Here is a 23,290-nt window from a genome sequence, read left to right on the forward strand (position 1 = left end):
TCCCATGAAGCCCTAGAGAAGCCAGGGAGGGCAAAAACCAACTGAGAAAAATAGGAAACAGGACGTGTGATGTCTCCCTCTTTGGCAGGAAGAAGAGATGGGAACCCAGACGATCTTGGGAAAAAGAGGAAATGGAGGAAGGGTAAAAGGTGGTGGGAGGGTGATTCAGACACCTTGCTCAGGAACGAAGTCCCAGGGGGATCAGAAAAGTGAGAGGAATAAGCAAGCTGTGGAAAGGCTTTGTCTTGGCTTCCATTTGGAATTTTGGGAGATCACCTTGTAGGGGGCTGTGTAGTCATTACTAATGGTTGCCAACTATTTCCCTTCTTCTACCTTCCAGGCACTTGGAGGATTGCGATTTCCACGCCCCCTGGTGGTTGGGTGGGGCTATGTGACCAGCTCTGGCCAACAAGCTCTGAGTGGAAGTGATACGTTACTTCTGGACTAAACTGCCAGGACAAAACCATTTGACGATCTTTTTCCCCTTGGTATGGTGAACCAGACTGCCCACAGGCCATCAAAAGGGGGCACAGAAGTGAGATGAGAGTCTGACTGGATCTGAACAGAAGGTCAACTTGGAAAAGGCAAATTAAACCTGTAACCAAGGCTGCTCAGGCTGGAAACCAAATGAGACTCATGGTCAGCCTTCAGGGAGGCAAGAAGTGACATCGCAAAGATCCCGGAGGGGACAATGACCTGTTCCCTGGGAACACGGTCTTACCAAGAGGTAAATCCACCACAGGCTTCAGGAGCAGGTGCCAAGTAACCCTCAGCGTTAAAAGCAGACAAACTCCCTTCAGCAGATAGCAAGGAGCTGAGCCCCAACGTGAGAAGCCCCACCATCCAGCTCCATGAGGGCACCAGCCCTTCTGTAAACCCAAACACTGTCTTGGAAAGAAGCAGGAACAAAGAAATCTGAGCATCCCTGGAAGATGCTCACCCATTCAAAAGAGTCCACTGAATCCAAAAGAGACTGAGGATTGCCTTATTCTGGGGGTAGTGCTATAATTTGGGCTACTTGGTAGAGAGAAATGACAACATTGCCTCCCTGAAGGTTGTTGACAACGCTGAAAAACACGTTTGGTTTGTTCTGGTTTGTCTCATCTAGCATCTTAGGTTCTATGGAGGTAACCTGGAGACTCCAGACCTTGAAAAGGACCATGGGAAAATCTGAGCAGATGAGTTCTGTGTGACAAGTGTACGGCAGGGTCTGCACGAACCCTGGGATTTGGGGGCTTCTCCTCTCACATGCTACCATCATGCCGTGATTTAATAAAGTTGCCTGGTCACCAAGACAGTGCTCTGTGCTTTAGTACATGGGTGTATTTTACATGGATGCTATTACATTTGGCCTGTCCACTGCACTCAATACCCACAGTTGCATCTGCAGGATCATTTGTTAAGAAAATTCGGATAAAGAATGTGTCTTGGCCCTAATAGGTCTAAAAACTTTTAGGAAGCACAGATAAACAGAATGAAAAATCTGACATCCAGAGGCAAAAATTCCCCAGTACATTCATATGCCTTTATAAAAATCTGGTTTGCAAGCCCTTTTATTGCCATCTGAATTGCTCAGACTAGTATTTGGGAATACTGACCAGTTCTACCAGGCACCTAGCCTGTGAATAAAAGATAGAAAGACTGGAGAACTACGATTTTATGAAAAAATATGAGGGACAAGTTTATTATTATAAGACTTGCATCAAACATTTTTGATGTATTCAGTAATATTCTGATTTATATCAGGAGTTGATATACGTCTAGATATTTTAAATTATTATTCACTCTTTCCATTTTCTAACATTTCTTTGTAAAAAACAGTGAATTTTACATCACAGCTTATTTGGGATATTGCAGAGTCCAAATAATCAGACGTTCCAGGTTATAAGAAAATATTTAGTGTCTGATGCCCAGGCCTAAGCATTTTCTGCTAATCGAATCATGTGTATTTATTTCCTGCTAAAACCTGGAGTATTAACTTGTACTAGTAAATGTACTTCCTAAAGTGAGAAATAAATATCTTAACGCTGAGAATTGTTGCTAATATGCTCAGCCATCAATTGTATTGGGAGCATTAGACAAAATCTTTCCTGGCTCCACCAACACATAAGTCTGTTGTGAGGAAATATGATCAACGTCTCGGTACGGGAAAGGTGAAGAATTACAAAGAGAAAAGAAAACATCCAGTCAGTTCAGCTTGTCTCCATCTACTTTCTGTTTGCAATACACAATATAGTAATCTGATATGCCATTTTTGATCAAGTTAAATTTAAAGCAGTCTCATTTGCACTGTCAGTGATGAGTGGCTTGCCGCATTAGAGGGCGTGATTTTCAGCATCTGGGCCATGAACGGAGTTGTCCCTCTTTCTGGGGATGATTGTTTATGCAAGCACTTTGGGGGAACCAAAAAGGAGAACAAAATGTGTGTACGCTTCCTCCTAATCAATCTCAATCAGCTCTGGCCAGACCACTTATCTCACCACCATGCCTGCGGTGACTAAAGAGAACACGTCACATGGCTAAAAAGAACATGTTATCCGGAGTTGGAAAGCAGCATCTGAAATGCTAAAGCCAGTTTCATGAAGGGTCACCTCCAGTAACAATAATTGTAAAAACAAAAGTTTATTCTCACATGCAAGATCTAGAATGAAAGTCCAGCATGATTTACTCTAAGGTAGTTTTTTTACTTTTGGTTTTGGTTTTTTAACTTTTGTTTTGAATAAACTTGAATAAACTGCATAAAGTTCCTTTAGGAGATTTTTGAGAAGAAAAAAATGAAGTCAATATTATAGCATGTTCTTATTTAGAATACACAGATTTCAGCAATCTTGATTTTACATGAGAAATATTAGGTCACTTGTAATTCTAGGAAATATCAATTTAATATTGATGGAAACAAATTCAGCTAATATGAATAGTCAAACCCAATTTGACTGTAAAGATGTAAAGCTTCAAGAACTTTACATTTTTATCTAATGGCATCAATTTTCTTGAATAGGTATATGAATACATGTACGTGTCTGTGTTTTACCCCTTAAAAAAAATCCATCAGTTCAGAAAAATTATACATTCAGGCATTTCCAGTAATTTGTGTTTCTCTGTATAAAAAGGTAAGGTGTATGACCTCAGAGGGGATACTTTGTTAAATGTATTATCTGGAACCCAATCCCAGACTTCAAAATGGGAATGCTAGAGGAACCAGACTAGAAATTTCAAAAGTAAACTCCAGGAGCACTTAGTCCAATGTTGAGTGATGATACTAGCCCATTCCTATCTCTACAATAACCAACACTTCCATTAGGGAGCTCACAGAAAACACTGGCAAACAGGTGGTAACATGCTCAGGAATCATGGTTTTCAAAGATGCAAGGTCTGCATCTCTCTGCTTTGGCCCACCTGTCCCTAGAAACGCCTGGATCCCTCCTAACTTCTCTGCTCATTCCTCTTAATATCCTTCATAGACTTCTTTCTTCTATTTATTGCAAAGTCTTTTCTAAGAAATATTTTACTACTTTTCATAAATTAATAGAAAACAAAATAAATACATAAACTGCATAAGTAAAAAATATGTAAAAGAGAAAACATGAAATGTGCAATAAGTTCTAGTCAATTAATTAACATTTGTTATGTGTTGAATCAGTGAAGTACTTTAAAATCATAAAATGCCTTAAAGTTTGAATTATTTGGCTTTGGGGGGTTAGACAGTGGGTCAAATTTATATATATGCACACACATACAATCAAAAATTATGTATAGACTATTCTCTTACTACCTTTATGTATCAGGTAGATGAATTGATCAGCTGCTATGTATAAAGTTCTTGGTGGAAGCTGTGATATTTGAGACATTTCTAATTCTTAATGAACATTCTAGAAGCGCAATGCCTTATGGGCAAAATAAGAAACTAGGGGTGTAAGACAGACCACCTTCTTTAAAACTTCCAAATACCACAACACAGACCAAGGAAATTTTAACCATACAATCAGGGAGTCGAACATGATTTTCCTCACTAGATCATACACAAAATATTCCAAAAAGCTAAAACTACTATATATGAAGAATCATCGCCCTCATTATATTCATCCACATTTCATACTATCCACATTTTACATCATAATCATCTAAACTAAAGTGAACTAATATGTTCTCCAGCATTTACCAAGGCAAAGGAAATGTCAATAAAGACTCTGGGATGCTGGCTTTTAACAGAAAACACATATAGATAATCCTTCAGAAGGAATATTGATAAATTGTGCTGTCTAAAGCATGCTTTAGAAATGGGTCTGAAATCAGGTGGTAATATCTAGGGATATTTAGTGAAATGTAAACTATATGCAATCAGAGTAGCAACAACCATGAAAAAAAAACCCTCATCAGTTGATTGCCACTCTTAAAATAATTAATTTAAATTTGCAAAGAGAGTAGTTTAAATATAAAAGATAAGCTTTGTACTTACCATTTTATAATGATGGCTTATAATATTCTGAGTTATTAGTTTTTTAATTAAATATAATGGAAATAAGTTCATCTTAAGCTTCAGGATTTTCCCTTCTAATGTTTATAAACTTCCCAGTGCCACTATATTGATAGCACTGGAGGCCTGAATCATAAAGATACTCTACACATGCAAATTAGAAACACAACACACAAGCCCCTCGGGCCACTTTAAACTAATTAAATATGGCTTATTTAGTTTTTACAATTTTAGGGAAACCACTGGAAAGTTTAGATGTTAAGCTGATATTAGAATAACCACCAGACCGAAAATGGGTAATTTGATAACTGATCTCATTGAAATCTGGTTTCAATGAGAATATATTTTTACTGGGGTGCTAAAAATGATTATGAATGATGCTTTGAGGAGTAAATATCTGGCCACAAAATGCTTTTTCCTGGGAAAAGACCATGAAGGTGGACAATTAATGGACATGCCTTCCCATCCTGAGCTCATTGAATTTCTTCACCTGTGTTCTTACCCTTCCCTGCCAATCTATTTGATCACTTACTAGGTTCCCAAATTTGATCCTTAAGGACACAGTAAAGTTCAAGCTAGACTTTAACTCTGATCTTAGAAATGTCAAAGAAAGGGAGGAAAACACTCAATTCCTTAGTAGTATCTCCAGAATTTACAGCAGTGCGTTTACATGGGACACAGTTAATTTTAACTTTTACTTTCTGAATTCATCTTTCATTTAAAAAATCTATCCCTTAAAACAGTAGCAAAACAAAAGCAGAAATAGAGACACAGACGTAGAGAACAAATGTATGGATACCAAGGGGGAAAGGGGTGGGGTGGGAGGAATTAGGAGACTGGGATTGACATATATACATTATTGATACTATGTATAAAATAGACAACTGATGGGAACATACTGTATAGCACAGGGAGCTCTACCTAATGCACTGTGGTGACCTAAATGGGAGGGAAGTCCAAAAGGGAGGGGATATCTGTATGGGTACGGCTGATTCATTTTGTTGTGCAGTGGAGGCTAACACAACATTGTCAAGCAACCATACTCCAATAAAAGTTAATCAAAAAAAGTAGCAAAGCATTTGAATTTGAAGTGTATGTATTCACTTATTTAATCCACTGAATTAGTATTTGTGCAATAGAAGAGGTAATTCACTCGACAACATTCAAGTAGCAAAAACGGATCTTTCCAAAAAGTAAGTCATTAACTCCCTTCCCACTAATAGGAAGGGAATCTTTATTTTCAGTAGCAGCCTTCACCTGGTCTCCTCCCAGGCCAAGTCCTGGGAATGGAGTCATTTTCCCATGACATCCTTTGGCAGCTTCACATCTTGCAAACATCAGGCTTCCCCAGTGGCTGCAGCACTGGCTCCTTCTTGTGTTGTTGTACTTATTCATGACCAGCGCACTTGACTAGTCACCCTTCTGTCGCCGGTCCTAAAACTAAAAAGGGATGATAACCCTGGAAAAAATCTAGACTCCAATAATTCCCTTCTCATAAATCTTATTGATGATCATTTGCTGGCAATCAATAGGGAAGGAAGATATCAAAACAAACCAAAAAATGGATCATAAGCAAGAAGAAAGCTAGCAGAGGAATACTAGCAGATATGATGAACCTGCTGCTTTCTTCAGTTTCATTAAACTCAATATAATTAAGTTTTGACCTATAAGAAGGAATATGAACTAAAAATGAAAATAATTCTCTCTGGGAAAGAATCAGGGTGGATTGACAAGACAGCTGCAGACTCACCGTCTCTGCGATTAAGGCTTGCGAAGCCAGGGCCGTGGCTGCTGGACCGCTCTGAGGAGCTGCTGAAGGAAGCCCGGGGCAGGGCAGACGCCAGAGGAGCGTCACAGCTATCTGGGGGGAAACACCACGTGCGGGTTAATACACTGATTAAAGCTTTCCTGTCCTCTCTTCCTCTCTTCTTCCTTCCCTTTTACTTTCCTTTCCTTCCTATTTCCCTGCCACCCTCCCTTCTCTTTTTCCTTAATTTCCTTTCTTTTTAGTTAACAGGCTAGGAAAATGCTAGAGCCTGTGGCAAACATCAGTCTTGATCAGAGGTGTGTTAATAAACGTTGAACAACAGGCTCTTAAGGAAAATTAAAAACCCTGATTGGTAGCATTTGCCACTTTCCATGGTGTAAATACTCGTACCATGGCCAATTCAAAGCTAGCAGCGTGATGTCACTGACCAGGAAGTTGGAAAAAGAATCATTATATAGTATTTTCACCACGCAGACACAAGGTATGTAAATAACCTCAAGAGCACTGATAACAGCAAGATGACATAAAATAAAGTAGGAAGTGGTGAGTTTTCAGAATGTATTACTTTTGTTTTAATATGATTTAATTAATTATGTTTATATAATTTAATTTTTAATAATGATTGTATTTTCATGCAAAATTCATGAAAAGTTAATGATTGGCTCTTGCTAGCTGCTAAAAATTGGTTCCAGCACGTCACTCCTAAATGGGAAAATATTAAAAGTATTTCCTTGAAAATCAGAAAGAACACTTTCACAGACACCACCGTTTCTATTGAACATTGCACTGAAAGTCCTATCAGTACGTAAGAGAAAATTTAAAAATTAAAAGCACAAAATTGGATAAAAAAGAGCAACCGTTATCGTTTCCAGATGATATGATTATGGAGGTAGAAATTCTGAAAGTCATTGGCTAGCTTAACAATTCATTATACAAAAGCTGATAGTATTTCTAAACTTATCCATAGTTAGAAATTAAATTAAATAGGATAGCAAATACTAACAAAACATATAAAGTATCTAAGAATGAATCTTACAGAATTTGCAGGACATTTATAGAGATTATTATAAAAATTGTATTGAAAGACATTAAAGAAAAACTACATAAATTCAGACTACAATGATTGCAAATAGGAAGACTACTTTTAAGGTACTGGTTTTCCCTAGCTTGATCTAAAGATTCATTAGAAGTTCAATCAAAGCTCAGGAGGGTTTTTCACAGAACTTGAAGCAGTGAACCACACAGCTCAGGGGTTCTTAACGTGTGGTACAAATATGATATAGGGGGTCTGTTGAGATGAATAGAAAAAAATTACATCTTTATTTTCACTAACCTCTAGCTAAAATTTAGCATATTCTTCAGTCACAAATGTAGACAAACCAGACTATATTCACCAGTGCCCGTGCATATGTTACCAACATAAGTTACAGATATTTTAATAGCAATCGTTGTCCAAGACATCTAGAAATATTGTTTATGGTCCCCTTTACTTCAAAATAACAGTATTTATTAAAGTCACCACTAGATCTTGTTTTTTAATGCGCTAATAACTAAGAAACCACTATGTTACAATTTCTAGTACATTGATATCAGCATTTCAATATAACTATTTACTTTGTAACCCTATGTATACATTTTATGCATTTACAAGCATTGCTGTGAGAAGGGGTCAGGCTTCAGCAAAGTGCCCGAAGGGTCCTTGGCACAAGGAAGAGCAAAGAAACACCCGTTGTGAGTGTGTGCACTGCAAGTACAAAGCTGTTGAGACATTACTGGGGCATTATTAGCCATTCAGAAAATTCCAGAAGATTGGGATTATCCACAATCCACAGTCAGCTGTGCTAACTCGAATGTTAACGTGACAATTTCTCAGGGGACAATTTCTCTGCCTGTTGAGCAGACCAGGCCTGCATCATTCCCCCTTTAGGTAAAGGGGTCCCAGGGATCTAAGTAACCTGCTCAAAGTCACAGAGCTGGTGGAGGGTAAGTGAAGATTATCTCCATCAACTGTTTAGCTTGGGAAGCCTGCTCCTTTCCCAGCCTCCCCCACCCCCCCCAGCACGCCTTCCTTTCTGAGTCTCCCCAGACGCTCCCCACTCAGTCCCCTCTGCTCACATCTTTCTCATCTCACCGTATTGGGGTCTCTCCTTTCTGGGTTGGAAACAGTGAGGACCAAGTGTAGATTCTGGAGCCAGACAGGGTGTGGGCATGACATTTACCAAGCTGCCTACTCTTGGGAAGTCACTGGCCCTCCCTAAGCCTCAGTTACCTCATCTGTACAATGAGGATGTCACACAACTGAATCACACAACTGGACAAAGGGGAATCACACAATTCATAGGGTTTCTATGAGGATTAATAGTGTTTGCTTTTATTATTTTCAGTATGGTAAGACAAGTCATCACATAAGCTTCTTCAAAATATTCTATAAGGACGTTTTCCCTATAGAGAGATATAGAAGGCAGCATTCAACGTTCCAAGCCATATTCTCATTTTTTATTCTTTCCTCAAAAGAAGGCATATGAATCTTAGTCTTTAAAAAAAAAAAAAAGAGTAAGATGTACTCGCTCTTATGAAGTCATCTTTGCCTTTGAGAAACAATTTTAAAAGTGATCATTTTCTTTACAACCCTAATTGGTTGTTCCAATTCACTTCCACACAGTCAAATTTGAGAATGCACGTGATCAAAAAACGTGACCATGTCCAATAAGGTACTTGGAAAAGAGCGGCTCTGTGTTTGGACAGTGTTTTCAGTACATTCACTGTGGTTTTAACTAAATTACATTCAAGTTAGGTGAAGTCTCAGATGCCATCCAAAAATCTCCTTAACCATTGTTTTCCATCTGAAATGTCTATATTTTATACTACGATTCCTGGAGCCAAAATTGTTAAGACACAACTTAATTTTCTTTTTCTGGAATCATTAAAAAATATTTGATTTCCACTGAATATTATTCTTATCAATAGTCTGATACATACTATTTCTATCCAAAAAAAAAAAGATGAATCCTGAAATGCTTCAAAGCTACAACAATTATTCATAAATAATTGTTTTTAACAAACGAGATGGCAAAACAACTGAAAAGTACAACTATTTACCACTTAGGGGGAAAATGAGGTGAGTACAAGTAATAATCTTGTAAGAATTAACAAATGAAAATAGGCAGATAATATTACAGTTCAATAGGCTAAAGCAAGTTTATTTCTCTTCATAATAACACTCATATTAATAAGAAATTATTCTATGAAATAATCTCAGTTTTGAAATGCACTTATTCCTTCAAAAGTGCAAATGTACTCAGAAGCTCAAATGTTCTCAGAAAAGCTTAGGAACTCTAAAGGGAAACTGAGGATCCATTGTAACGTGTCTTATAGAAAATACAGACACACCGTAATTGTTCATGATTTATGTATGATTCAGATCAGAGTGCTCGGCACATCCCTGTGTGCATGCTTCTATAATACGTTCTTATGTATTAAATGAGCAAACATTGTCTCAGTAGTTGTACCTATTGTAACATCATTTTAATCAATGGCCTATTGTTTGTCCTGCCAACAGAACAGCTTTATACTGAAATTATTAAACAATATTTCAGCTTCTGTTTTTAAAAATTATATATATATTCTTTTCTCCAGGTAAAATCTTAGAAATTTGGAACTTCCCATAGCTGGGGAAAACATAATCCTCTCAATCTAAGTGACACTATCTGAGTGTTTTCCAGACCCTTGACCTCCTCCTAAAACTACTTAAATCTACCCTCTCCATAAATAAAAAACAGACCCAGACAAACCTCTTTGGATTACTACAGCTCCTTGGTGATGCATGCTCTTAGTTTCTTCAGAACTTTCAAATCCAGTTTATACACAACTGTATATAAATGGCATCTTTTCAATATGCATTATGTTCTAAAGTAGACTAAAAATTCCTCAGCAAAGAAAATGTCACTTTACTGAATTCATTGATGAGCTCTAGTAGTTATCTGGTAGCACCTGTAGGATTTTCTATGTCTAATATCATATCATCTGCAAACAGTGACAGTTTTACTTCTTTCTTTTCCAATTTAGATTCCTTTTCTTTTTCTTCTCTGTTTGCCACAGCTAGGACTTCCAAAACTATGTTGAATAAAAGTGGTGAGAGTGGACATCCTTGTCTTGCTCCTGATCTTAGAGGACATGCTTTTAGATTTTCACTGATGAGTATGATGTTAGCTGTAGGTTAGTTGTATATGGTCTATATTATTTTGAAATATGTTCCCTCTAGGACCCTTTCTGGAGAGTCTTTAATCATAAATAGGTGTTGAATTTTGTCAAAAGCTTTTTCTGCATCTATTGAGATGATCATATGGTTTTTATTCTTTAACTTGTGGTGGTGTATCACAGCCATTGATTTGCAGATACTGAAAAATCCTTGCATCCCTAGGATAAATCCCACTTGATCATAGTGTATGATCCTTTTAATGTATTGTTGGATTTGCATTGCTAGTATTTTGTTGAGGACAGATGAATGGATAAAGAAGATGTGCTACCTATATACAATGGGATATTACTCAGCCATTAAAAAGAATGAAATAATGCCATTTGCAGCAACATGGATGGACCTGGAGATTATCATACTAAGTGAAATAAGTCAGACGGAGAAAGACAAATATCTATTAAAAAATTTAAAACAATAATTCAAATAATTATTTTAATAATATAATAATAACCTTCCAAAACAGAAAGCACAAAGTCCAGAGGGCTTCCCTGGTGAATTCTGCCAAACATTTAAGGAAGAAATCATGCCATGTCTCCATAATCCCTTTTAGAAGATAGAAACAGAGGAATACTTTTTAACTTATTCTATGAGGCTAATAGTACCATAATACCAAAACCAATCACAGATATTACAAGAAATGAAACCTACAGACCAATATTTCTCACGAACACAGATGCAAAATCCTCAACAAAATATTAGCCATCAAATCCAACAATGTATAAGAAGAATTACAGGGAATTCCCTGGCAGTCCAGTGGTTAGGACTCCATGCTTCCACTGCAGGGGGCCCGGGTTCAATCCCTGGTGAGGGAACTAGGATCCCACAAGCCACACGGTGTGGCCAAAAACAAAATAATAAAGTAAAATAAAATAAAAATTTTAACAGATTTTTAAAAAATAGAAGAAGAATTACATACTGAAACAAGTGGAATTTGTCCCAGGTATTCAGGGCTGGTTCAACATTCAAAAATCAGTTTATGTAATCCATCACATCCACAAGCTAACAAAGAAAAATCACATGGTGCTATCGATAGATGAAGAAAAGCATCTGACAAAATCCAACACCCATCCATGGTAAAAACTCTTGGTAAACTAGGAATAGAGTTGAACTTTCACAAATTGATAAAGAATATCTACCGAAAACTTACAGCTAACACCACACTTAATGGTGAGAAACTGGAAACTTTCCCCACTAAGATCAAGACTAGGCAAAGATTTTCCCTCTCACCACTCCTTTTCCACATCCTACTAGAAGTCTTAGTTAATGCAATTAGACAAGAAAAGGAAATAGAAGGGATACAGATTAGGAAAGAAATGTCTTTGTTATGGATGACAAGATCATCTATGCAAAAACTCCTGGAACTAATAAGTGGTTATAGCAAGGTCACAGGATACAAGGTTAAAATACAAAAGTCAATTGTTTTTCTATATACTAGCAATGATCAAGTGGAATTAGGAATCTGAAACACTATGCTATTTACATTAGCACCTAAGAAATATAAAATACTTAGGTATAAATCTAACAAAATATGCATGAGATCTATATGAGGAAAACTACAAAACTCTGAGCAATTAATCGAGGAAGAACTAAATAAATGGAGAGATACTCCATGTTCATGGACAATACTCAATATTGTCAAGATTTCAGTTTTTCCCAATTTGATCTATAGATTCAAGGCAATCTCAATCAAAATTCAAGCAAGTTATTTTGTGGATATCAACAAACTGATTCTAAAGTTAGTGTGGTGAAGCAAAAGACCCAGAATGGCCAAAACAATATTGAAGAAGAACAGAGTGGTCGGAATGACACTACCTGATTTCAAGACTTACCATAAAGGTACAGTAATTAAGACAGTGTATTGGCAAAAGAACTGGCAAATAGATCAGTGAAACAGAACAGAGAGCCCTGAAGTAGACCTACACAAATATAATCAATTGACCTTTGACAAAGTAGCGAAGGCAATACAATAGACCAAAGATAGTCTTTTCAATAAGTGGTAATGGAACAAATGGACTTCCATAAGCAAAAACATGAATCTAGACACAGACATTTTACCTCTCACAAAAATTAATTCAAAATGGTTCACAGATCTAACTGTAAAGCACAAAACTATAAAACTCCTTGAAGATAACATAGGAGAAAATCTAGATGAACTTGTGTTCTGCAAAGACTTTGTAGATACAAAGCCACGATCCATGAAGAAAAGAACTGATAAGATGGACTTTATTAAAATTAAAAAGTTCTGCCCTGCAAAAGACAGTCAAGAGAATGAAAACACAAGCCATAGGATGGGAGAAAATATTTGCAAAATACACATCGAACAAATGACTTTGATCCAAAATATGCAAAGAACTCAAACTTACCAATAAGAAAACAAACAACTCCAATTAAAAAATGGTCCTAAGCTGACTTTAACAGACACTTCACCGAAGAAGATACACAGATGAGAAAGAAGCATATGAAAAGATGCTCCACATCATATGTCTTCAGAGAAATGCACATTAAAACAACAATGAGATACCACTACACTCCTATGAAAATGGTCAAAATCTGGAACACTAATGACACCAAATGCTGGCAAGGATGTAGAGCAACAGGAACTCTCATTGGTGGTGGGAATGCAAAATGGTGCAGCCTTTTTGGAAGACTGTTTGGCCGGTTCTTACAAAACTAAACATATTCCTACATGCAATCCAAAATCTGTTCCTTGGTATTTACCCAAAGGGGTTGAAAACTTATGTCTACACAAAAACAGGCACAAAAATGTTTATAGCAGCTTTAGTCATTAAACGCCAACACTTGGAAGCAACCAAGACACCTTTAGTAGGGAATGGATAAACAAACTGTGGTACATCCATATAGTGGAACATTAGTAATAAAAAGAAATGATCCATCAAGCCATGAAAAGACACAGAAGAAACCCAAATGCATATTACTAAGTGAAAGAAGCCAGTCTTTAAAGGCTACATACCATACGATTCTAGCTATATGATATTCTGGAAAAAACAGAAGTGTGAAGCCAGTAAAATGATCAGTGGTTGCCAGTGTTTAGATGGGAGAGAGGAATGAATAAGAGGAACACAAGGGATTTTAAGAGCAGTGAAACTATTCTGTACAATAATATAATGCTGGATACATGTCATTATACATTTGTCCAAACCCACAGAATGTACAACACCGAGAGGGAAACATCAACTATGAACTTGGGCTGACTATCATGTGTCAGCACAGGTTCATCAATTGTAAACTAAAAAAAGTATCAACACCACTCTGCAGAAGGATGCTGGTAATGGCAGAGGCTAAGCATGTGTGAGGGAAGGGGGTATATGGGAAATCTCTGTACTTTCTGCTCAATTTTACATAAACCTAAAACTGCTCAAAAAATAAAGTTTATTTTTCAAAAAGGGCAGGGGGGCTTTCTCTTTATCAACTACCCTGAGTATTCACTTAAAAATAAGTGCTATGATTTAAATAACTTACTGAGAAAGAAGAGAAACTTTCAGGGTTTTTTTTCCCCAGTTATACATCCTGGAGCCCATTTATAAAACTTAGTTCTATCCCTTCATGGTTTTAAAATTGTGCAAGGGTGTGCGACTCTACCAGCCTTCAGAGGAATCAAATATCTGGAGGGAGAATGGCTGTAGTTTTTCATGGATTGTCCTGCTTCAGCACCCTAAGCAGACAAGGATTTAGATCTGTTTTAAACGTCAATTTTAATTATCCCAATTATTATTCACTCATGACTGCTGAAAAATTATATTCGACAAGAGGAACAGATTCCCAGTGGTGGGAGTGTTTCTAAAATTATAACTTGTGCCAGTTTAATGAATCATACTGCTTCTCATACAGGAACAGCACTTTTTTTTTTTTTTAAAGAACCACTATTTATCTTTATTTCTTCAGCTTCCATCACAGTGCCTGGCACATGGTAAGCATTTGATAAATGTTTGCTGAATTAAATTGATCACAAGTCCGAGAGCAACTTTCTTAAATCTCCATATCTAAGTTATATTTCAACCCTGACATATATTGAGCTTAAAACATTGAAACAGCCAAGTTCATCCTAACAGAAAAATCATGCGGTCTTAATTTCCAGGCTGGGTGTGGGTAGGTATGTGATAGTGGGACCCAGGAAAATATAGATAGAGAAGAGGGGTTCTCACTAATAGGAAGGGACTGCCAATGAAGTATTCATTTCAGAAGGCATTCTCATTCCTGCTTAAACAGGGCATGTCAGTAAAATTCAGCAATCCAACACACTCAGATATTTTTCAAAAATAATTCACAAATGGAAAGATGAGAACATGTCTGTGTTAGAAGTAACACGTCTAGATTTATCAAGATTGTATAATTTTGTGCAATGAAATTCAGGGGAGAAATAGACACAGCAGTTTTTCAGACACTGATACCCAAGGGGCAATTCCCCATCCGTGCCCCTGAAATTCTGATTTAGTGAGAGGATTTATTTGTGTACTTAAGGCAGACACATTCTGTTCTTCAGAGAAGGAAATGTACAACGCTTGGGACAGGAGCTGAGAGATCTCTGCAGTGGATGAAAACCTCAACTGTGCCAGGAGAGACCCTCAACGTAGCCACCAGGAGTGTGCACTAAATTGCAGTTTTCATATGAGTAGCCCTGGTATCTGTATTAGGTTCTGTGGTTATTAAACCAGAATTGGAGAGTTGGGCAGTGTAAAAGACATACTTTCAAAAATCTGAAGCCCTATCACGCTAGTGCCCAGAAAGATGCACTTGGGAAACTCAGCTGTTGACTCATATTAGTATTGATATTACTTTAAATATTTAGTTTAAAAAGACTTTCACTATCCATAGCTCATTAACTGGAAAACTTCCTTGCTTGTATATAAATCTGAAATATCCATTTAAGGGGCAAAGTCTAATATTCCACACAACTTACTCAAATTGTTGAAATAGTCACAGAGCAATGAAATATGCAGTTTTGGGGTGACGTCAGTATCATGATAGTGTGAATCGTTCCTTTTTTCTCTCTCTCCTTTGATTTACAACTATTAGGACGTCCATAACTAGAAAAAAAAAAAAAAAAAAAGCACCTATCCACAGCATACAACGACATCCAAGAGGTCCATCCACCTGTGCATCCAAAGTGGGTGGATTGGACCATGGAGTAGGTAGCAGGGATTGAGGTAAGTGGCTGCAGAGCTGGTGGCAGGAGGCTGTGACAGCACAGAAGGCGGCTGCTGTTCTGGCAGCGAGCCAGCACCACCTTTCTGGCAGAGGAGCCGGAGGATGAAGGCAGTGACTGGAAGTCTGCCCAGCCACGTGTGTTACAGCTGGCGGGACCAGTTGCTCTCTCTGAGGAGAGACTGCAGTGAATGGGCAGAGGGAAAGGAAAGGTAAGTAGACAGACAAAGAGAACTGAAGTAAAATGTCTCCTGCTGTCTGCCCCTGGAGGCAAGGGGACCAGCCACCCAAGGACCCCCGGGACACCGCCCCCATCCCAACTTGAGGATACCTCTACCAGGCCATGGACACCCACAAAGCCCCAAGTGCTAAGTACACACACCTCCCCCCTGCGCCCACATTCTGCCACCACGCGTTGTTTTTGTTGTTGTTGTTTTGTTTTGTTTTGTTTTAACTGTGTGGGTTCCCAATCTTAGAAGCCGCTAGTTAACGCTGGTAAGAGAAACCAAAAACTTGTGCCATAGCGCCACCTTCTGGAAAGGAAGGCTCCTAACTGCCACCCTGTTGCATTCTTAGGATCAAAGTAAACAAAGTCTTACCTAAATAAAAATGGTGTTCCATTTTTTATTTAGGGAATCATGGTAATAGGGTATTGCAAAAAAAAGCAAGACAATTTTCCAGTAGCCAAACCCAAAGGTATGGAATATTGTGATCTAACTGATAAAGAGTTTTAAATAGCTGTTATGAAGAAATTGAATAGAAAACTCATAAAGGCAATGCAATGATATTAGGAATGAAAATAACAAGCACAAGGAATACTTTACCAAAGAGATTAAAATTCTAAAAAAGAATCAGACAGATTTCGGGAGCTGAAGAACTCAATAAATGAGATAAAGAATGCATTACAATGCACTGGAAATAGAGCAAATCAGGTAGAAGAGGAATTAGCAAGCTCAAGGATAGAAATATAGAAATAATTCAGGTGGAAGAAAAGAGAGAGCTAAGATTTTTAAAAAGTGAAGCCTATGAGAAATATCTGATTCTATTGGAAAGGGAAACGTAAGAATAATGGGCATCCCAGAAGGAGAAGAGAGTGGGAAGGGGACAGAGTTTATTTAAAGAAATAATAGCTGAGAAATTCCCAAATCTGGGGAAGGGATGAATATACAGATCCACGAAGCTAACAGAATATCTTGTTATCTCATCACAGAAAGACCTCCAAAACACATTTTAATGAACCTGTCAAAATTCAATTATAAAGAAGCAATTTTAAAGGCAGCCAGGGGGGGAAAAAAAAAAAAAAGACAGCAACCTACAGAGGTACCCCCATTAGGCTACAGTAGATTTCTCAGCAGAAACTTTGAAGGTCAGGAGATAGATAGTGGAATGACATATTCAAAATATTGAAAGATAAAAATTTCCATCTAAGAATATGTGGCAGTTATCCTTCAGATATAAAGGAGAATTAAAGCCTTTCCCAGACAAACTAAAGCTGAGGGAGTTTACCACCACTAGACCTGCCTTATGAGAAATGTTGAAAGGAGCTCTTCAAGCTGAAACAAAAAGACAAAAGTACACAAAACTCTGATTAAGATGATAAATACTCATAATTAGAATACTGTAAATCTTTTCTAAAACACTATATTAAATTCTTAACTATAATATAATGGTTAAAGGAAAAGAACATTAAAAATAGCTATAGATACTACAACTTGGTAATGAAATCACAGCATAGAGATCATTTCTAACATTAAAAATAGAAAAGGGGAAGAGTAAGCAGATGAAACCTTTATAGGTGAATGAAGATAAACTGGCATCAGCAGGAAAGGGGCTATTTTACCTGTAGGATGTTTTATGTAAACTTCATGGTAACCACAAGCAAAAATCTAGAGCAGAAACATAAACATAAAAAAGGGGAGAGTGAGCAAATCACCATGGAAAACCACCAACTTATAAGGGCAGACAGAAAGAGAAGAAAAAAGGAACAACAGAGAGACAAAATAAGCAGAAGGCAAAAGATAAAATGGCAATAGTAAATTCTTACATATCAATAATCACCCCTAAATGTAAGCAGATTGAACTCACTGATCAAAAGGCACATAGTGGGTGGATGCCTGAAAAAACAAGGTCCAACTCTATGCTCTCTACAGAAGACTCATTTCAGCTCTAAAGGCACATAGGCTCAAAGTGGAAGGATGGAAGATGATATTCCAAGCAAATAGAAACGAAAAGAAGGTGGGTATAGCCATCCTTGTATCAGACAAAACACACTTCAAGCCAAAAAAGGTAAGAAGAGACAAAGAAGGTCAGTAAAGGGGTCACTACATCAAGAAGATATAACAATAATAAATATCTACGTTCCCAAAACCTGATCACTGAAATATACAAGTATGTAATAATAGATATTAAGGAACAAACAGACAACAATGCAGTAATTGCAGGAATTTCAATACCCCACTATCAGCAATGGATAGATTGTCTTGACAGAAAATCAACAAAGAAACGTTGGACTTGAACCACACCTTAGAACAAATGGATTTAATAGACACATATAGAATATTCCATCCAACAGTAGCAGAACACACATTCTTCTCAAGTGCACATAGAACATTCAGGCTGGATCATATGATATAGGTCACAAAACAAATCTTAGCAAACTTAAGAAGACTGAAATCATATCAGCTATCTTCTGTGACCACAATTGGTATGAAACTAGAAGTCCACAACAAGAGGAAGATGAGAAGATCTACAAACATGTGGAAAGTAAACACACGTCTAAACAACCATTGTGTCAAAGAAGAAATCAAAAAGGAAATAAAAAATATCTCAAAACAAATGAAAATGAAAACACAACATATCAAATATCATGGCATGCAGCAAAAGCAGATCTGGGTGGAAAGTTTATAGCAATAAATACATTAAGATGTTAGAAAAATCTCAAGTAAACAACCTAACTTTATACCTCAAGGAACTAGAAAAAGAAGAAAAAATTAAGCCCAAAGTTAGCAGAACTAAGGAAATAGTAAGTATCAGAATGCAAATAAATGAAATAGAAACCAGAAAAACAATAGAAAGGATCAAGGAAGCTACAAAATGTTTCTTCAAAAAGATAAACAACATTGACAAACCTTTAGTTAGACTCAGGAAAAAAAAGAAGAGTCAAATAAATAAAATTAGAAATGAAAAGAGAAGACATTACAACTGATACTACAGAAATACATAGAATCATAAGAGACTACTATGAACAATTATATGCCAATGGATTATACAACCTAAAAGAAATGGATACATTTCTAGAAACACACAACCTACCATGACTGAATCAGGAAGAAATAGAAAGTAGGAACAGACCAATAATGAGTAAAGACACTGTATCAGTCATTTAAAAATTCCCAACACAGAAAACTCCAGGACCAGAAAACTCCCCTGGATAATTCTACCAAACATTGAAAGAAGTACTACCAATCCTCCTCAAACTCTTTCAAAATATTGAGGGGGAGAAAACACTTCCAAACTTGTTCTATGAGGCCAGCATTACCTTGATACCAAAGCCAGATAAGGATACCACAAGAAAAGCAAACTATAGACCAACATCCCTGATGAACATAGGTGCAAAAATTCTCAACAAAATATTAGCAAACCAAATTCAAGAACACATTAATAGAAGTATATACGATGACCAAGCGGAATTTACTCCTAGGATGAAAGGATGGGTCAACATATGCAAATCAATAAATCCAACACATCACATCAATAAAAGAAAAAATAAAAATCACATGATCTTTTCAATAGAGAAAGAAAAAGCATTTGACATAAAACAACAGCCTTTCATAATAAAAACCCTCAACAGACTGGGTATAGAAGGAACATACTTCAACATAAAGGCCATGTATAACAAACACAAGGGTAACATTATACCTGATGGAGAGAAATGGAAAGTGTTTCCTCTGAGACCAGGAACAAGGCAAGGATGCCCAGTCTCACTATTCTTCTTCAATATAGTACTGGAAGTCCTAGCTAGAGCAATTATGCAAGACAAAGAAAGAAAATAGATCCAAATCAGAAATGAAAGAGTAAAACTGTCAGTATTTGCTGATGATATGATGGAATATATAGAAAATCCCAAAGAATCAGCCAAAAAACTATTGAAATTAATCAACAATTTCAGTAAATTGGCAGGATACAAAGTCAACGTACAGAACTCAATTTCATTCCTCTACACTAATGATAAAGCATCTGAGAAAGAAATAAAGAAAACCATCCCTTTCACAATAGCATCAAAAACAATAAAATACTTAGGAATAAATTTAACCAAGGAAGTGGAAGATCTGTACAATTAGAACTGCAAAACTGCTGAAAGAAATCAAGGACACCAACAAATGGAAAGACACAAACAAAATCAAAGAAATTGAAGACACAAACAAATGTTCATGGATCCAAAGAGTTAATATTGTTAAAATATCAATAGTTCTAAAAGCCATCAACAAATTGAACATAGTCCTCACCAAAATACCAAAGGCATTCTTCACAGAAATAGAAGAAACAATCCTAAAATGTGTGTGGAACCACAAAAGACCTCAAACAGCCAAAGCAATCTTGAGAGAAAAGAGCAAAGCCAGAGATACCACACTTCTGGATTTCAAGCTATACCACAAAACCATAGTAGAAAAACAGTATTGTACTTGGGGGGAAAAAAGACAAATTGACCAACGGAACAGAATAGAGAGCCCAGAATTAAACCCTGGCATATACGGTCAACTAGTATTCAACAAGGAAGCCAAGAATACCCGGTGGAGAAAGGATAGCCTCTTCAACAAATGGTGCTGGAAAAATTGGAGAAACATATGCAGAACACTGAAAGTAGACCCCTATCTCACACCACTCACAATAATTAACTCAAAATGGGTCAAAGACTTAAACATAAGACCTGATGCCATAAGAATCCTAAAAGAAAATGTTAGGGGAGAAGTTTATTGATATTGGTCTTGGCAATCATTTGGTGGGCATGATGCCAAAAGAACAAACAATAAAAGAAAATAATCAAAGCATGGGACTACATCAAACTCAAGAGCTTCTGCACATCAAAAGAATTAATTAATTAACAAAATGAAAAGACACCCTACAGAATGGGAGAAAAATTTTGCAAACCATTTATCGAATAAGTGATTAATATCCAAAATATATAAGGAACTCAGTCAACTCAATAACAGAAAACAAACAATCTGGTTAAAAGATGGGAAGAAGAAGTAAATAGTCATTTCTCCGAAAAGGACATCAAAATGGCCAAGAGACACATGAAAAGATGCTCAACATCACTAATCCTAAGTGGACTGCAAATCAAAATCACAGTGAAACATTACCTCACACCTGTGAGAATGGCTATCATCAAGAAGACAAGCACCAACAGATGCTGGTGAGGATGTGGGAATGTAAATTAGTCTAACAACTATAGAAAGCAAGATGGAAGCTCCTCAAAAAATTAAAAGTAGATCTATCATATACTCCAGGTATTCCACTTCTGGGTATACAACCAAAGAAAATGAAAATAGGATTTTGACAAAATATACGCACTCCCATGTTTATCACAGCATTACTCACAATAGCCAAGATACGGAAACAACCCAAAAGACCATCAGTGGATGAATGGGTAAAAAAATATGTGGTATGCATACACCGTGAAATGTTATTCAGCCATGAGAAAGGAAGAGATCCTCCCATTTGCTACAACATTATGCTAAGAGAGTAAGTCAGATAGAGAAAGACAAGTACTGTATGATGTCACTTACATGTGAAATCTAAAAGTTAAACCTGTGAAAAACAGAATAAAACGGTGGTTACCAGGGACAGGGACAAGAGGGATGGTCTTTAAGGGTACAAACTTGTACGAACTGGTAAATGAGCCATGAAGATCTAATGAACAGTATAATAAATAGACAGTAATACTATACTATAATTATATAACGTGATCATGTGTATTATAATTATATAATGTGGTATTACTTCAGCAATCACATTAACAATATATAAATGTATCAAAGTAACATACTGTATACCTTAAACATATGCAATGTTACAAGTCAAATTTACTCAATAAAAAAGTGTGCAATTTTATATTTTTCTGTTCATACATGGTTCACGTGAATTACCAAATTACTGTAATTGCCAAAATCACATAATTTTCTTCTACAAATGTTGCTGCTATATAAGTTGCTTCATGGAGCAAGGACCTAATAAATTTTTTTTTTTTTAATTTATTTTTGGCTGTGTTGGGTCTTCGTTTCCGTGCGAGGGCTTTCTCTAGTTGCGGCAAGCGGGGGCCACTCTTCATCGCGGTGCACAGGCCTCTCACTATCGCAGCCTCTCTTGTTGCGGAGCACAGGCTCCAGACGCGCAGGCTCAGTAGTTGTGGCTCACAGGCTTTGTTGCTCCGCGGCATGTGGGATCCTCCCAGAGCAGGGCTCGAACCCGTGTCCCCTGCATTGGCAGGCAGATTCTCAACCACTGCGCCACCAGGGAAGCCCCCTAATAAATATTTTTTGAGTGAATAATTTATTTTGAAACTTTAGAGATTTTTTTTATCCTTCAATTTTCTCCACTAAAAATTGGAGACAAAATTATGTATTTCTTTCTGTATTATATGATTGTAGAAGAGTTAAAAACTGCTGCACAAATTTTTTAAAAACCTGTGATGAACATGAAAGGGTTAGATGTTCCTTTATATTTACAGGTGTGCTTCTTCTAAAAGTCCATGTAACTTTAAAAACTTACAAAATTTAACAAAAAAATAACACCTATACTATAATATTTGATCCATAAATACTATAACAATTGTTAAAATTTTAGGACAAGATTTAAGTTACACAAGAAATTTTTACACTATGTTTGGTAATTTGGGCATTTTCATTGGAAAAAATTTAAAATAAAATAACCAACATACTCCAAAGCTAAAGATTCACTGCTTTGTGGTAGAATGAGAAAAGAGAATACACATCATTGCAAACAAATGTGTATTTGGTGCTTTAAATAATCAACTGGGAGTTTCAAAAAGCTTGTCTAACTAGGATAAAACTCCATTCATACGCTGTCTTGCAATTTGGAAATACTTTCCTTTTGTCCATCCATCCCTCCTCCTCCCACCCTCTCCTTCTTCCTTGTCTTCCTCCTTTCCTCTCTTCCTTCTTTTCTCCAAGATATTCAACAGGGGACAGTTGTCAAAAAGATGTTCATAGCTAAAGGCAGCAAGTACAATCAATCCATTCAAAGCACAAGTACCTGTTAATGATCCCTCCATAAAATACCCCTTTTCTCATTTTGCCAGAGGGGAAAAAAAACAAGACAGTAACTTCTTTGTAGAGTTCCAAGAATATACACAAAATATATAGAGGAAAAAGGAAAATTTTATATTTTAGAATTTGGATCCAAATGACACCTAAAGTTTTAAAACAATTAATTCCTGGTAAATATTTTCAGGTTTAATTTACTGAGGTACACCATTACAATATAGCATTGCTGTTTAATGTAATGTTTACCTAAAAATTATTTAATGATTAATAGCAACAGTTCACTGAAAACTTGGGTCTCTGACCAAAAAGTTTCCATAAAACAATCATTATGTTTAATTGTTCATGTT

General features: G+C 36.7%; 1 protein-coding gene across 17 annotated transcripts in view; it reads right to left on the reverse strand.

Moving 5' to 3' along the window:
• The window catches only part of LOC309632884 (V-type proton ATPase subunit B, brain isoform-like), a 109,609-nt gene that overhangs the window by 51,578 nt on the left and 34,741 nt on the right, over positions 1-23,290 (reverse strand). For 16 of the 17 annotated variants that reach the window (XR_014247109.1, XR_014247110.1, XR_014247111.1 and 13 more), the window contains one exon: positions 6,225-6,335. The exons of the other annotated variant lie outside the window; for it this stretch is intronic. Coding sequence is in view for 12 of the 16 variants with exons in the window: in XM_082400865.1 (XP_082256991.1) it covers positions 6,225-6,335 (111 nt within the window). In the remaining 4 variants the exon portion in view is untranslated. The remainder of the gene's footprint in view (positions 1-6,224; positions 6,336-23,290) is intronic. 17 annotated transcript variants of the gene reach the window in all.

Source organism: Balaenoptera borealis (genome assembly GCF_965194805.1).
Source record: "Balaenoptera borealis genome assembly, chromosome: 8".
NCBI classification, from domain to species: domain Eukaryota; kingdom Metazoa; phylum Chordata; class Mammalia; order Artiodactyla; family Balaenopteridae; genus Balaenoptera; species Balaenoptera borealis.